Raw genomic sequence first — 14372 nt, 5'->3', positions numbered from 1 at the left:
CTTCACCACACAGATATATATTAAAAATTCTATGTCAATTGTTCTTCACAAAGAAGGCCTTTTAAATGTAGCCCCTTATCCAGAGAAGGAGATGTGTATCAGCTCCTACAATAAAAGACATGTATTGGACTGTGGCCTGAATGACAAGAATTGTACTAAAATGTTGATGACAGAGAAAATGCCATAGGAACCCTCTGCGTGCCTTCACGGTCACCAGCCAGGCTTAAGGCTCATTGTGAACTCATTTTTTTCTGATGGAAAATACTTTTGGACTGGTGGTTTGTTAGGTGTCCTTTTGGTATGTGTGTGACATCCTGTGCCAATAATTGCCCTCAGTTTAATCATTTGCCATTAGTAGTGAACTCTTCATGTGTTATACATTCTCTGCTGATGGGTCAAATTCCCAAGGGGCTGATTTAAGCATGGGAATGAAACTGGCAAAGAGGAGGAATTAGTGAATCGCATCTTCTCTAGGTGGGAAGAGGTGTACTGCTGAGTACCATACTGCTCGGTATTATTTAGTGAATTTCCACTACATTTTATCCTTCTAACATGTAAGATTTTTTTCCTACCAAAATTCAGTTGTTTCCACATTCCAGAGAAGTTATAGGGTCACAATGAAGTTAATCAGAAAAAAATCTTTTCCCCACTCTTTGCCCTGACCTCACTGTGCTCTGGTACCTTCTTTTTGAACAGGAACTGCCTATGAGCCCAATGCTGTTACTTAGTTACAGCAAATTGGGCCTACACTGGTGTGTGTCTTTGGCATTCTGTGTGGGAGTAACTACTCACTAGTTTGGGAGGTGAACTGCCTATGGGATTGGGTATTATGACACCAGTCAGAGCATAGATCTCAAATAGTCACTTTGTTGGGCAGAAGAACCAAAGTGGAAGGTTGAACATCAGTAAGAACTTTCACTTGTTTTGTGGAACAATTTTATGCCTTTTTAATAAAATAGATGACTCTGTACTTTAATGTTCTGGACGTTAGGGTTCCATAGCTTGTGACTTGCCAGGGTTACAAACATACTAATGGATAAGTAGGAACGCTCTCATGCCTAGCAAATTTTCCAAGTATTGACTACAGTAATGCATCAGAAGGAAATATTTTCAATCCCTTCTCCTTTGTGTGTTGTGAGAAGGGAAGGTATTTTACAGAGAGAATTATTTTAAATCAGGTCCAGCCGATTGCGGCTCCCACTGGCCGCAGTTTGCTGCTGCAGGCCAATGGGAGCTGCTGGAAGCGGCAGCCAGTAAGTTCCTTGGCCTGCGTGGCTTCCATATTCACTAGACGTTAGACTTACCGGTCTAAAGACTGAGTTCACCAAATGAAATAACATCATTCATAACAATGGTATTTGATAGGATTAAAAAAGAAGAGAGAGAAAGAAATAGTTCAGATTTAGGAAGTTAAGATTAAGCATAATGGAGAATAGCTGAGGAGTAGAGAAGGTCAAACATAGTATCTGTTTTTGAAAAGGGTACCAAAGAAAACCTGGAGAATTATAGACCAGTCAGCCTAACTGCAATACCTGGAAAGACACTAGAACAAGAACCTCATAGGACAGGTTTAGAATTCAAAATAAACTTGACAAATTGGGGAACTGGGTCTAAAATCAAGAAGATGAAATTCAATAAAGACAAGTGCAAAGTACTGCACTTAGGGAGGAAAGATCAAAGGCATGACTACAAAATGGGGACTAACTGGCTAGGTAGTGGCACTGCTGAAAAGGATCTGGAAGTTACAGTGATCACAAAGTGAATATGAGTCAGCAATGTGATGCAGTTGCAAAAAAGGATAATATCATTCTGGGGTTTATAACAGAAGTGTCATATGTAAGATATGGAGGTAATTCTGCTTGACACTGGTGAAGCCTCAGCAGGAGTACTGTGTCCAATTCTGGGTACTACCCTTTAGGAAAGATAAGGATAAACTGAAGAGAGTCCAGAGGCAAGCAATCAAAATGATAAAAGGTTTAGAAAACCTGACCTATGAGGAAAGGTTAAAAAAACTGGGCATGTTTAGTCCTGAGAAAATAAGACTCTGGGGGAACTTCATAGCAATCTTCAAATATGTGAAAGGCTGTTATAAAGAGGGTGGTGATCAATTCTTCTCCATGTCCACTGAAGGTAGGACAAGAAGTAATGGGCTTAATCTGCAGCAGGGAAGATTTAGGTTGGATATTAAGAAAAACCTTTCTAACGCTAAGGTTAGTTAAGCTCTGGAATAGGCTTCCAAGGGAGGTTGTGGAATGCCCCCATCCTTGGAGGTTTTTAAGAACAGGTTGGACAAACATCTGTCAGAGATGGTGTAGGTTGACTTGGTCCTGACTCAGCACAGGGTACTCTCAAGGTCTCTTCCAGCCCTACATTTCTATGAATCTATAATATTTCATGTAGTATTGATCTATGAGTTTGGTCTTCAGCCCACAAATACTCACACAAACAGTTCTGGATAGGATATGGCCCAAAATGTTTGTCTTAATATATCATCAGTCATCATCATCATTCCCATAATGGCATTGGTCACTGGGGCACCATCACTGATGAGCAATCAGCCAATTGTCTCCACTCCTGACGATTGTGTGTCAGTGCTTGAGTCTTCGCGAAGTCCATTCCTGTCCACTCTTTTATGTTGTCAATCCATCTCTTCTTCTGTCTACCTCTTCACTTTGCCACTGCTGCTGCTGTTTGCACAGTTCTTGCCCAAATTTCGGTCTTGGATCCTTCATCAGTGATGATTGCTCCCAAATACTTGAACTGTTTCACTGTCTCCAGCTCTTGTCCACTGACAGTGATATGTGAGCTGATCCCATCACGTTTGTTTGTCATTAGCTTGGTTTTCTCTGCACTGATTTCCATGCCATATTTTTGGAGGTTTCATCCAGTCGTTTCACAAGGTTGGCAAGTTCATCTTCGCTGCCTGCCAGGCCATCAAAGTCATCAGCGAACCAAAGATTTGAGATTGTTGGCCCCACAATGCAGACTGTGCATGTGTGATCTTCTAGGGCTTCAGTCATTATGCACTCCAAGTAGATGTTGAACAGTGTGGGCGAAAGAAGGCAGCCTTGCTGGACTCCAAAGTGGCGTGAAACCACTCTCCTATTGTGTCATTGACAAGAACTGCACTGCTGGCCTTGGCATACAGTTGTTTAATGGTCAGAATAAGCTTACAACCAACATTGTGCTTCTTCATGGTTGCCCAGATTGCTTCGTGCCATACTCTGTCAAACACCTTCTTGAAGTCAACAAAGAGATGGTAGATGTCCTGCTGGTGTTGTAAATACTTCTCACATGAAGGTTGAAAATCTGTTCTGTGGTACTTCTTCCAGCATGAAAGCCAGCCTGTTCTTCAGCAATGATATTCTCCACTTGTGGCTTCAATCTGTTCAATTTGACTTTCAACATCACTTTGCTGGGATGGATAAATAAGCTTATGGTCCGGTAATTTTGATACAATTGCAGGTTGCCTTCTTTGGCAGAGTGATGATTAGTGTCTGTGTCAATGTGGAGGGCCACTCACCGGTCTGCTAGATCTTGTTGCAGATCTTGGTGAGTACAACTATTACTATTTCTCCTCCAAATTCATCAGTTCGGCTGGGATGTTGTCAATACCTGTAGCCTTTCTGTTCTTGAGTGATTTCACAGCTGTCTCCACTTCTTCACGTAGTATTGGAAAGTCATCCTCCTCTGTTGAATCTGGGCTGTCTAAGACATTGGGATCTCCATTTGTCTGGTGGTTGTACAGATCAGTGCCGTAGTTTATCTACTTATTGATGATGCTCCTTTCTTCTGTAAGACGGTTCCCTTCTTTGTCTTGAATTGTGTTAGCTTTGGTCCATCTTTCCTTCGTCAGATCTTTTACAACCTGGAAGGCTCATTTGCTATTTTTAGTATTGATACACACTTCAATTTTAGAGCATTGTTTTTCAATCCATATCTCCTTGGCCACCTTCATTCCTTTCTTGATCTTTGTGCCAATTGCTCTGTATTTATTAACTCCCTCAGTGCCATTCTTGTCTCTCTTAAGTTCTCTTCTAATGTCACACATTGGCAGTATTTCATTTGTGACCCATGGTTCTGTCGTCTTACGATGTTTCCCAAGGATGTCCATTGCTGCCTCATTCATTACAGCACATTATATACATTACATTCATTGAAATTGTTGATCATTGTTTCTACGTTTTCCTCTAGAGCAAGCAGCGGGGCAGATTTTCCGCCGATCATTGCTTGGAATGACTCTGCAATGTTTCGGTCTCTGAGAATTTCTAAACCAAACTTGGTTCTGGTGAACTTTGGCAGCCAAAAATTTAGCATCACAAGGTCGTGATCACTTCCAATATCAGCCCTGTGGAAGCTCCTTGTTTTCGCTCTGTTAATCCCAGAACGAAATCGGTTTTGCACTGTGATGTAATCAACCTGGCTGTGATGTAGACCATTAGGTGCATGCCATGTTGATCATCTGGATGCTTTATGTGCTTCTAATGTGTTTTCAAGAATCAGATTGTAATAGCTGGCAAACTCCAAAAGTCTCAATCCGTTCTCATTGGTTACCGCATTACAGAAAGGGCCACAATAATCTCATCAATCTGCCTGTGTGTCACTGCCCACTTCAGCATTCCAATCTCCTTGTACAATCAGGATATCTTTCTTGTGTACCTTATCAATGATGTCTTGGAGCTTATTGTAAAAATCTTCAATTTGCTCATCATCATAGTCTTTTGTAGGGGCGTAGACTTGTACCACTGTGATATTAAACAGTACTACCTATAGATGGATGGAAATAAGCCTGCTGGACATTGGGTGGCATTCTAATACTGAATTCTTGATATTTTTATGCACAAGAAATCCTACGCCATTGACATGTTTGTTCTCTCCACTGTAATAGTGTACATGGCCTTTTCCTGTTACTGCCTCTCCAAAGTTCTTCCATCTGACCTCAGAGATTCCTAGGAGGTACCAGGTGTATTGTTCCCTTTCGTACGCGGGCTCTTCCAACCTCCCTATTTGTCTCAATATCCTTACATTCCATGTGGCTATGGTGATGTTATTTCTTCCACAGATCCTCTTTGTTGGGGTTGCAGCAGTAGTGTATTTGTCACATATGCCCTGGTGGGAGACGGATGGCGCGGTCATTATTAACCCAGGCTGTGATCAATCCGGTATAGACAACATTGACTTGCTCATCATATGGTGTGTCTTGGGCAAATTTCTAACCTGGTGGAGCCCATCCCTCTCCATGCAGCCCCCTTTTAGTCGCCTCTTACGGCATGCCGGAGGTACAGTGGGTCTATTCTGTCTCCGGACTCACAGGATTGTCTTAATATATACTTTTATCGTAAAAGTATATATTATTTTGGTCTTTTTTTTAATATCATTGGCTCTCTGCAGTGAAAGCTGCCTTGCCTAGTAATGCTGTTCAGGTTCTTCTTTGTTATTTCATTGAGCAGAAACTCTTTCTGAAAGTTGTATGGCCGTTCAGTTTTTGTAAATGGCTTGAATGCTTATAACTACAGTAAGACTCCTCACTTAATGAATTTGCTTTGTATTTTCTTAGGTGCAGTCATTCAGATGGGAAGTATTATCAGGATTTCTGTCAATAGCTGATTGCATTGCTTACTTACTAATTATGCGTGTGACTTCAGATTAGCTTTTAGAATGAAGCCTTCAAAGAGACAGAAAGTAGACATTCACTGCTATACCCTCACAGCCTGCATTGCAGAACTGACAGATCTAGGCTTTAGAGCTGCATAAATCATAAATGCAGGAAAACATCCCTTCATAATCAATTACTGAAAATTACATGCTCTTCCACAGCTAATTTCATCACATTAAACTTGAATTCCCATCCAAGATTTATTTATATTTTGATACCACATACAGTATATGAATTATTTTTTTTCTGAACTGGTTAAATTCAGTGCATTCAACCCACGGACAATTACTTCATTATAAAGACTCACTCGGGTAGATGCATAAGGGGTAGAATGAGTGGAAGACTCCTTGCTCCCCATTTTAAGCTTGCTCAGGGGGGCTATCCACAGAGTCTAGGGAGTTAAGGGACTATACAAGTTTGATATAGTTCTAGATATGGTTCTAGAATGATCCTGCAAAGAGAAGAGATGGAGTAAGAGCAGGGTCATAACTGCAATCCCCTGTGTAGTATTCAGTGAACCTGCTCAAGAAGGAATGGGGAGAATGTGCACCACACTAGCCCATTTAAAGGTTGGTGCAGATGGATCTATTGCATCATGAATTGTGACTGAGTAAGCCAAAATTCTGCCTTGGGTTTTCACTACAGTGCAGTTTCTCTACATCTCCTTAACACTGGGCTTTGCCTTAAAGGCACAGTCTAGCCTTTAATATTTACACCATAAATCTCTCAGATCATTACACAGTTGAAACCAAAACCTGCTGTCTCCCATTGCTGAAATGAATTCTCCATTCTGAACTTTGGGGCATATCTCAGCAAAGCAGCAAGCTCTGGGATGAGGTTGCCCATGTCCCCAGAAGCATGGGGTAGCAGTGATCTACTTAAAAAGGGGTATATAATATGCAAGAAAATGTGTGTTTCCTACATACTACTCCTTAAAAATATTCAAGTAGGTTAAAGCTGCAGTAATATGTCATTGACCTTCCCCTAGGTGGAATATTCTTCACTGTTATATAGTGCCTGATAAACAAAAAACACTTGATGTAGATTTCAAAGGCTTATTTTTTGCTATTACAGAAGGAAGGAAAGGCCATTTTAAAATAGTTGTCTAACCTCAAAGGGCCTCCTCTGACCAAGGGCCAACTCACTCTGCCTTCCTCTTTTCTCAAGCAAGACTTTTATAGCCCTTCAGCTCCCATAACTTCTTGCAGGGCTCCAATTAATCAATCAAAATTATATTCCCTGCGAGCCTGGTCTATTCCTTTCCTTATGACTAATACTGGGGAATCCCTCTAGATTTCACTCATCCATCATATAGAGGTTAGTCAATTACATAGTTACAGTATGAATTAAACAGGTTCAGTTATATCGAAATGGAAATTGGCAAATAATTTCAGCTGTTTTTCTGCAACATTATTGCAGTTTTCTGATTCAAAATACACTTACAGGTTTACAGTTTCTTCCAAGTTTAAATGTAAACATGTTTTTAACCGAGTAAAACCGCTGACTACAATCCTCTTTTAAGTTGACAAGCAAATGATCAAAGTTAAGAGACAGTTGTTTGTACTAATGGCATCCTATCAATGAAATAAAGTTCTGAAAACCCATTTCAGATCATTCTTTGATGTGCATGAGGTATTAACTAAGTAACGCACCATTTTATTCACACCTTCATGGTGCAGTGTCCATTGAAAACAGCAGTGGCTATGATGATTAAGTAAAATATCTGTCAGATCACAATAGCCTTTACTCAGAGTTCTGCAAATTGGTGTTTTTAATGTGGACTGTTTTTGATTGTTATGTTGCTACTAAAGGTGAGCCTGATCATCGCCTATGAATAATTCTACCTGCCACGCATCAAGAAGGTCACTCTTGCTGCATTTACCAAAACACTGGGGACTTAATGGTGCCCAAGCAAATTTGAATGGAATATTCCAAATTCCATTTATGCTTTTAAACTACTTCTCTCAGTAACTGCTTGCCACCCTGAGTTCTACCTATTTGTGGTTGTGGAAAATTATGCCTGATTTTGTGAAGTATGCTGTTCACTTGCATGTCATTTCATTGCTTTGTATCAGTTAAGAGTGTCTCAGTTAACACAGAAGGGCAGACAGGCATTTGTAAATAGTAAGTGATATAGGGTATGGATATAAAGGGTGAAATCCTGACACCATTAAAGTCAATGAGAGTTTTGCCATAGACTTCAGTGGGGCAAGGATCTCACCTAAGGCACCTACTCCTTGTTGTAGAAGTATAGAAAAAAATTAATTTCTGTTGCACTGATAGAGTGCTAGACAAGTATAAAGACAGAATACCTGCCCCAAAGATCTTTCAGTCTAAAATAAACAATGTCTAAACAAAGTAAGGGGAACAAAGAGCAGTGTGACTAAATGATGAAGAGGGACTAGCGTCTTGTGAGTTTCACAGGTTTTGTTTCTTTCAATTTATGTTTGGTGTTTATCATTCGTTAGCTTGATGATTTGGCATTTTGGTCATGACCAGGGATTGAACAGGAGACTTCTAGAGCTAAAAGCATCAGCCTCTACAACTTGAGTTAAAGGTCTAATTTTCTGATCTGGGAGTTGTATACAGAATTGTATCCTCAGTGAATCAGGCACATTAGCACTTCTGCTGAAAGGACTAGAGTTTATAGGGCCTAGGAAGAAGTGTGCTTTAAAGAGGGAAAGGCATAGAGGATGATAGATTGGATCAGGGAGGAATTTTCAGGAGGTCTGGAAGCCGGAATGAAGGAAATTAAAGGGCTAGGCAAGGGAGGAATGAAAGGAGTTGAGAACAGAGGGGCCAAGAGCTAGATTGCGCAGGTGATTGAAGGTGAGCACAAGGAGGTTTGCCTTTGATGGTGGGAAGCCTGTAAAAGTGATTTGAAGAGGGACTGGATGTGGCAGGCAAGGTAGATGCCTTGAGAGAGAACATTTTGGGCAGGTTGAAGAAGCCCGAGCTGAGAGTATGGAAAGCATAACAGGAAGGGATGAAATGGAAAATAATAGTGGCCTGGGCAAGGGTCTTGGCAGTAGGGATGTAGAGACGTGGGTGGATTCTGGAGATATATGGAAATACTGACAGAAGTGTGAGAGAAGAAGGAAAAAGGGGAATCAAGGATAACACTGAAGTTATGAGCCTGAAGGACATATGGGATAGCGGAGTTCTGTTTTCTCAGATTGCTCTGTATATTTCTAGTTGTGCTATCAGTTCATTTTATGAAGTATAATTTTTAAAAGGCACTTGTGAAGGGAAATAGATAAGGAAAAGTGGAACTCAAATTCTAATCCTGGGTCTTATACTGACTTGCTTTGTGGCTCTGGGCAAGTTCTTTAACCTCACTGTGCTTGTTTCCATCTGCAAAATGGGGATAATTATCCTTAGCTCACTGTAGTGTTGTGGGGACTCTTTGGTTAAAGTGCATTCACTGTTTAGTATAGCTGTGTAAGCAGTATTAATAATGGCCTATTCATATACCAAGTGGGCAAGGTATTTATTATTCCTTAGTGCAGAGTCCTCTGTGCATGTATTTATATCTTCTGTAAATGGATAGTGACTTTAATGATGTTGAGGAAGAGAGACTCATTTGTGTGTAAAAAGACGACTTTTTAATTTGAGTTGTCAGAGTCACCTGTACCCATGTACACATACCACAGATGCAGAAGTTGGAGTTGATCCATGGCAACCAGATTTCTTTTGAAGGCAAGTTTGTCAATCAGCTGTAAAATGGAATGGTTTCCTAATATGTTAATTTGTTGAAAGCAAACCACAGCACCTCTCACTCCGTTTCTAGACATAGGCAGCCCCCAGGGAGCTGCACCAAGAGGCCAAATCCACCTGATGTCACATCACAATCTTGGGGATCTTCCTCTGAAAAACAAAACAAAAGAGAATGTCCCCCTTAGGAGACCCAAAGTCATGATTAGAAATGTATTTCTGAGACTCTTAGTCATATCAAAATATACCACGTTGAGAGCATCATTACCCCCACCATATCCTCCACCCACCTTAGAACTCTATTCCTGGGCACTGAGCAATTTAGTGAGCTGTGGCATTGTAACTATACTGGGGTTTAATATAGGTGGGAACCAAAGTGCAGTAGCCTGATGTCACAGAGGCAGCAAGGATGCTGTGTGTTTTTCAGTGACATTCACAGGAGAATGTTTTTCTCGCTCTGGATCAATCATTATGGTTGGGATCTGTTTTATTTATAATAATTTTTTCATTTAACTGTGTTGCTGAATATCTGGAACACATGTGAAATATGTGGCCTGCTAATACTGTACGCCTGCCACATGTCATTCAGCCACATGTGAACCGTGGGCTGGGGATTGATCTCAAGACTCCTGCTCCCTACTATGATAAAGATCAGGTGTGTTAGTCATACTGATGTGTTCAATTTCTGGCTTGGGATGGGAGCAAGCCATGCCACCCTCGAGGACCTCCTGCCAGCTGATTTGTGAGGATCGGTATTGATGGCAGCATTGAAAGAGAATCCTCCATCTAACCCTACCAGCAAGATACTCGGTTTCCAGAAAGACCGTCAATACCTGGAGGAAAAAGGTGGACTCAAAACTAAAGACAGACAGGGTGGCAACAACACTAGAGATGCCTGAGACGTGAGGAGGTCTGGGGGAGAAAAATCGCTATTTTGTTTTTAAATTATCTTGCAACAGTGAGATTGAACAGCAGTGGGATGCATGCAAGGGAAACGCCATATGTAAGGTGGCATCTTCTCTTTATTTTGTGCAGAAACTATTTTTATCTCACAAATGTAACCTGTGACATTGCTGGTGCTATTTTTGCTTAGAGTTTAGCATTAAAGGCCTCTAACATTATGTTGTGAATTCCTGAATGTCTGTCGTGGATGTTTGTATGCACCAACTGAGGAGCTGTGAATCTAGCCATAGAGCTGGGGAGGGGGGTGAATTAAAACCTGTTTTCATTAAAAAAAAAAAAAAAAATCAAAATGCCAGAGTTCCTTTAATTTTGCAGTGTTTGAAATTGAGTCATTTTTCATCCCCCCCCCAAAAAGTTTAATGAATTGTTTTCAATATTTTTTAAATAAAAATATTATCACTATGCATATTGAAATTTTTCATTATCCAAAAACTTGTTTTTTAGTAAACCAAAAATATTGATATCCTCTTTGATATTTTTGATGATAGTTTAGGGAAAAAAACAAAAACAAAAAAAGCCCTAACAATAAAACTCATTACATTTTCCATTGTCCCCCAAAATGAAACATTTAATCAATGCTGACAAGTTGGTTTTTGTGAAAAGGCCCACTGAAAGCAATGGCAGTAATTCCATTGACTTCTGTGAGGTCAGAAATTCACTCCTCTTTTGGTTGTGTTTGTATGGAAGGGGATTGGTATTTTTTAACTTCACATTTATTTATTTTTTTATTTTGTTGCATGCATCCCTATGCAATCTCATGTGGGATGTGTTATAAATATAATGATTAATTTAATCAGCTGGGGTATGGCTCTGACTGTCCTCACAATAGGATTTCTCTCTATTCTGTTGAGCTCCCAAACTACACTTGCTTAGTGATACAGGTGAGCACCAAGTAAATAGAAATTCTTAGAAAATAAAAATGTAGTCAGGTGTACATAGAGTAAAAATAATAAAAAGGACAACTAAAATGAATGTCAATGTTTCAATAATTCATCATCTAGGAAATGGAAGAGGAAAACTGATGCCAACTAAATTAATAGTGAGTGTATTTAAACACTTAGCACTCTCTACAGTTTTCTGCTTGTGCTACTGACTCATCCTTATTGGCAATTGAATTAGAGTCAGTGCTTTAGTTAGAAGGGAAGATAAATATGTCCAAATGAAGTGTGTGGTTTCATCCACTCTTCATTTTCTTGAATATCAGCTGGTTTGGTTACAATGTATTGCCATTGTCCAATAGTCGGGCCAATATTACATCTCCTCCTTTTGCATCTTGTATTCCAATAACAGGTGTCTGCAGATTCTAGCTCCTCCATGAACTCCAACACGCCTCTGGTGAGGATAACCACTCGTCTCTCATCAAATGCTGATGCCCCAATGCTGGCAGGTGTCTCAGAGTATGAACTGCCAGAGGATCCAAAATGGGAGTTCCCCAGAGATAAGTAAGTAGGCTATTTCCATTAACACCACTTACAGACATCTGAAAATCACAACATGGTACTTTGAAGCGGTTTTCTTTCCAAAACTCTTCAAGGATTACTTTAGTTGTATGTATTTTCCCTAATATGGTTAAATAAAAATCCCAAATATCTGAACCCTTTCTAAACGTCAGTTCTGTTTTATGAATCCCATATTTATAGTTCTGATTTATTCTAAAGTTTTCAGATGTCCCTCAGAGACATTTAGATAACGGTAGTCCACCCTGTAGAAAACTTTAGTAAATCCATATAACTATGACTTGTTAGTAGCAAAGGAGTAAATCTTAATTGTGAGTTAGCAATGAGCCAAGAGTTTATACAATCTGGATCAGTAATAGGTAATATCTTGTTAGCAGTAGTTAAAGTTAATGGGCAATCAGACCCATGGAAATCCTTTCCGTTAAACCATGTCTCCTAATCAATTTGGGTAATTAATAAATAGAAAATGTAGTACAACGCTAATGGAGATAATCAGTTTTGGCCTATCTGGAACTTTTTCTTTTTTTGAATAAAGCTATTCTGAAAAATCTATTCTGAAGAGTGTAATAAAGCTGAGTATCTGCAAGATGAGCTGGAGCATAATCTTTACCATAAATATCATCCAGGGTTTAATTTGTATGCGTGAGAACTATGAAATATTAACACAGGTAAAACCAAAAACATAGAGTAAAGTTAGTATTAATTAAAAAAAATCATTAGGTTTGTTTGAGAAAACTACTTGTTTTTACCATGAACAGTTTTCTTCGTAAGATCAGGCTAATAACTGTTGGATAGAGGAGTTGTAATCATGTATGTTTTGAGAACAGTTATGGAAATTATTTGAATTATGTAGCCAAAACCTGGTGCAATACACTGTAATTACCACCTGCAATGTTCTGGTCAACAGTGAGGGTCTGTATGCATAATTTTGTCAGCCCTCACCCTGGGGGGATTCACTAAATGCGGAACATTTTAGAGTGCTAAACATTTAAAAACAGTTTTCAGCACAAATAGAGGTGGAGCTGGTTTGCAATGAAAGGAGGCTATTTAGAGGCATTTTATTAGGTTGGGGGGCAGCAAGCACACAATGACAGGATTGTTATGCTGGTGCTAGCAGTGCAATAACACATAAATTAACCATTTTCCAATGCAAATGTTTGTTCTCTGCCAAGATCTTAAATTCAATTATAGTTCTGGATAAAACGCAGAATGACCTCAGCGTAGCATACCTTGCCTTTCAGTCTTTGTACCTTTTAAGCTAGCGTGCACACTAAAAACAGATCCAAAGCATGTTGATAAATTTTCACTAGTATTATGGTTCAATTAAAAAACAATATTTGAAGAAAGTCCATCAAATTGCCCCAGCCGGAAATATCTTTCTATTGCTTTCCCTGTTATATCCAAGGAAATAGGTGAGATTTTAAAATCATTTAGCACTGGTCTAATGTATTCCTGTTCATCACTGTGCTAAAAACCCCTTTTACTTCAGTGGTAACAGATAGAAACCAATGATCAGTGCTTTCTTCTGAATAGCCCATCCTATATATCTATTAATATGAAATAGATGTTACTTCCAAAAGTGGACACACACAGCGTCAATAGCAGGTTTTATGGCCCTGTATGTCAAGGGCCATATTTGGATCAGACATGCCAAAGCCATGAAAAAAACGCAGACATTGGGCTTGTTTTTGGCTTAATTGGCTTGTGAGTTGCTTGTTGGCTAGTTTTTGGCTTGTAGCTTGTTGCTTTTTTTTTTTTTGATCGGCTCCCAGCAAGCAGGGGCAAGAGGCAAGCAGAGGCAAGTGGGGGAGAGAGTCAGGGGTGCACAGCGGGCCCACTACAGTCCCAGACTGCACCCGAGGGGGATCTAGTCACGTAGAGTGTTGGAGTTCTTAGGGACTGGCTTGTTTTGGCCTTGTTCTGAAATGGGATTAGCTTGATTTTTGGCTTATTGTGAAAGTCGGGCTGCTTATTTACTGCGTGAAAGTTGGCAGCTGTGATTTGGATCCCTTTATTCACACTGAATAGCAGCAGCAAACTCCTCAAGTCGTCTCATTGATGCCAGTGGGGCTACTTGTGGAATAACATACTGCTCCATGTGAGTAAAGAGAGCAGAACATGGCCCTTAAGCACTGATTTTGTAGTTCTGCAGCTTTGGGTAAACACTGATATTGGCAGCGAACTCTCTCAAATCTCCTAGTTTTGCAATTGTTTTTATTTATTTATTTATCCTTCCCCCCCCCCCCCCCAATTTGAGAATGAAATTTCTCTGTTACACTTTAGTGGGTACTGCCTCCCGGGTGTCCTCCCACACTGCATTTTACACATGCTGGTGATCTGGGTACTGAATGTTCTTGGTAAAATCTTTTGTGGTCAAAGTATTATGATCAAACATTCCTTTCCCCAGCCCCTGGCTAGGAGACTCTGTCATATGACATCTGGGGCAGGAGAGAGCATACAGCATGGAAATTGTCCCCACAGAGACCATATTGGGTCACAGCTCTAGGTAACATCCTGATCTCTTCCCCTAGTGAGAGGGGCTGAAGGAGTGGGAGCAGGCATCCTACTGCTGATTGGAGAGG

At 40.1% G+C, this 14372-nt stretch overlaps 1 protein-coding gene across 10 annotated transcripts in view; it reads left to right on the top strand.

Moving 5' to 3' along the window:
* The window catches only part of FGFR2 (fibroblast growth factor receptor 2), a 105903-nt gene that overhangs the window by 73250 nt on the left and 18281 nt on the right, over positions 1-14372 (top strand). For all 10 annotated transcript variants that reach the window (XM_039480768.1, XM_039480771.1, XM_039480770.1 and 7 more), the window contains one exon: positions 11624-11775. In XM_039480768.1, the coding sequence (XP_039336702.1) occupies positions 11624-11775 (152 nt within the window). The remainder of the gene's footprint in view (positions 1-11623; positions 11776-14372) is intronic.

This window comes from Mauremys reevesii, linkage group 7 (assembly GCF_016161935.1).
Source record: "Mauremys reevesii isolate NIE-2019 linkage group 7, ASM1616193v1, whole genome shotgun sequence".
In the NCBI taxonomy this organism is placed as follows: domain Eukaryota; kingdom Metazoa; phylum Chordata; order Testudines; family Geoemydidae; genus Mauremys; species Mauremys reevesii.
Note: the sequence above shows the minus strand (reverse complement) of the source record. Positions and strands in the feature narration are given on the sequence as shown.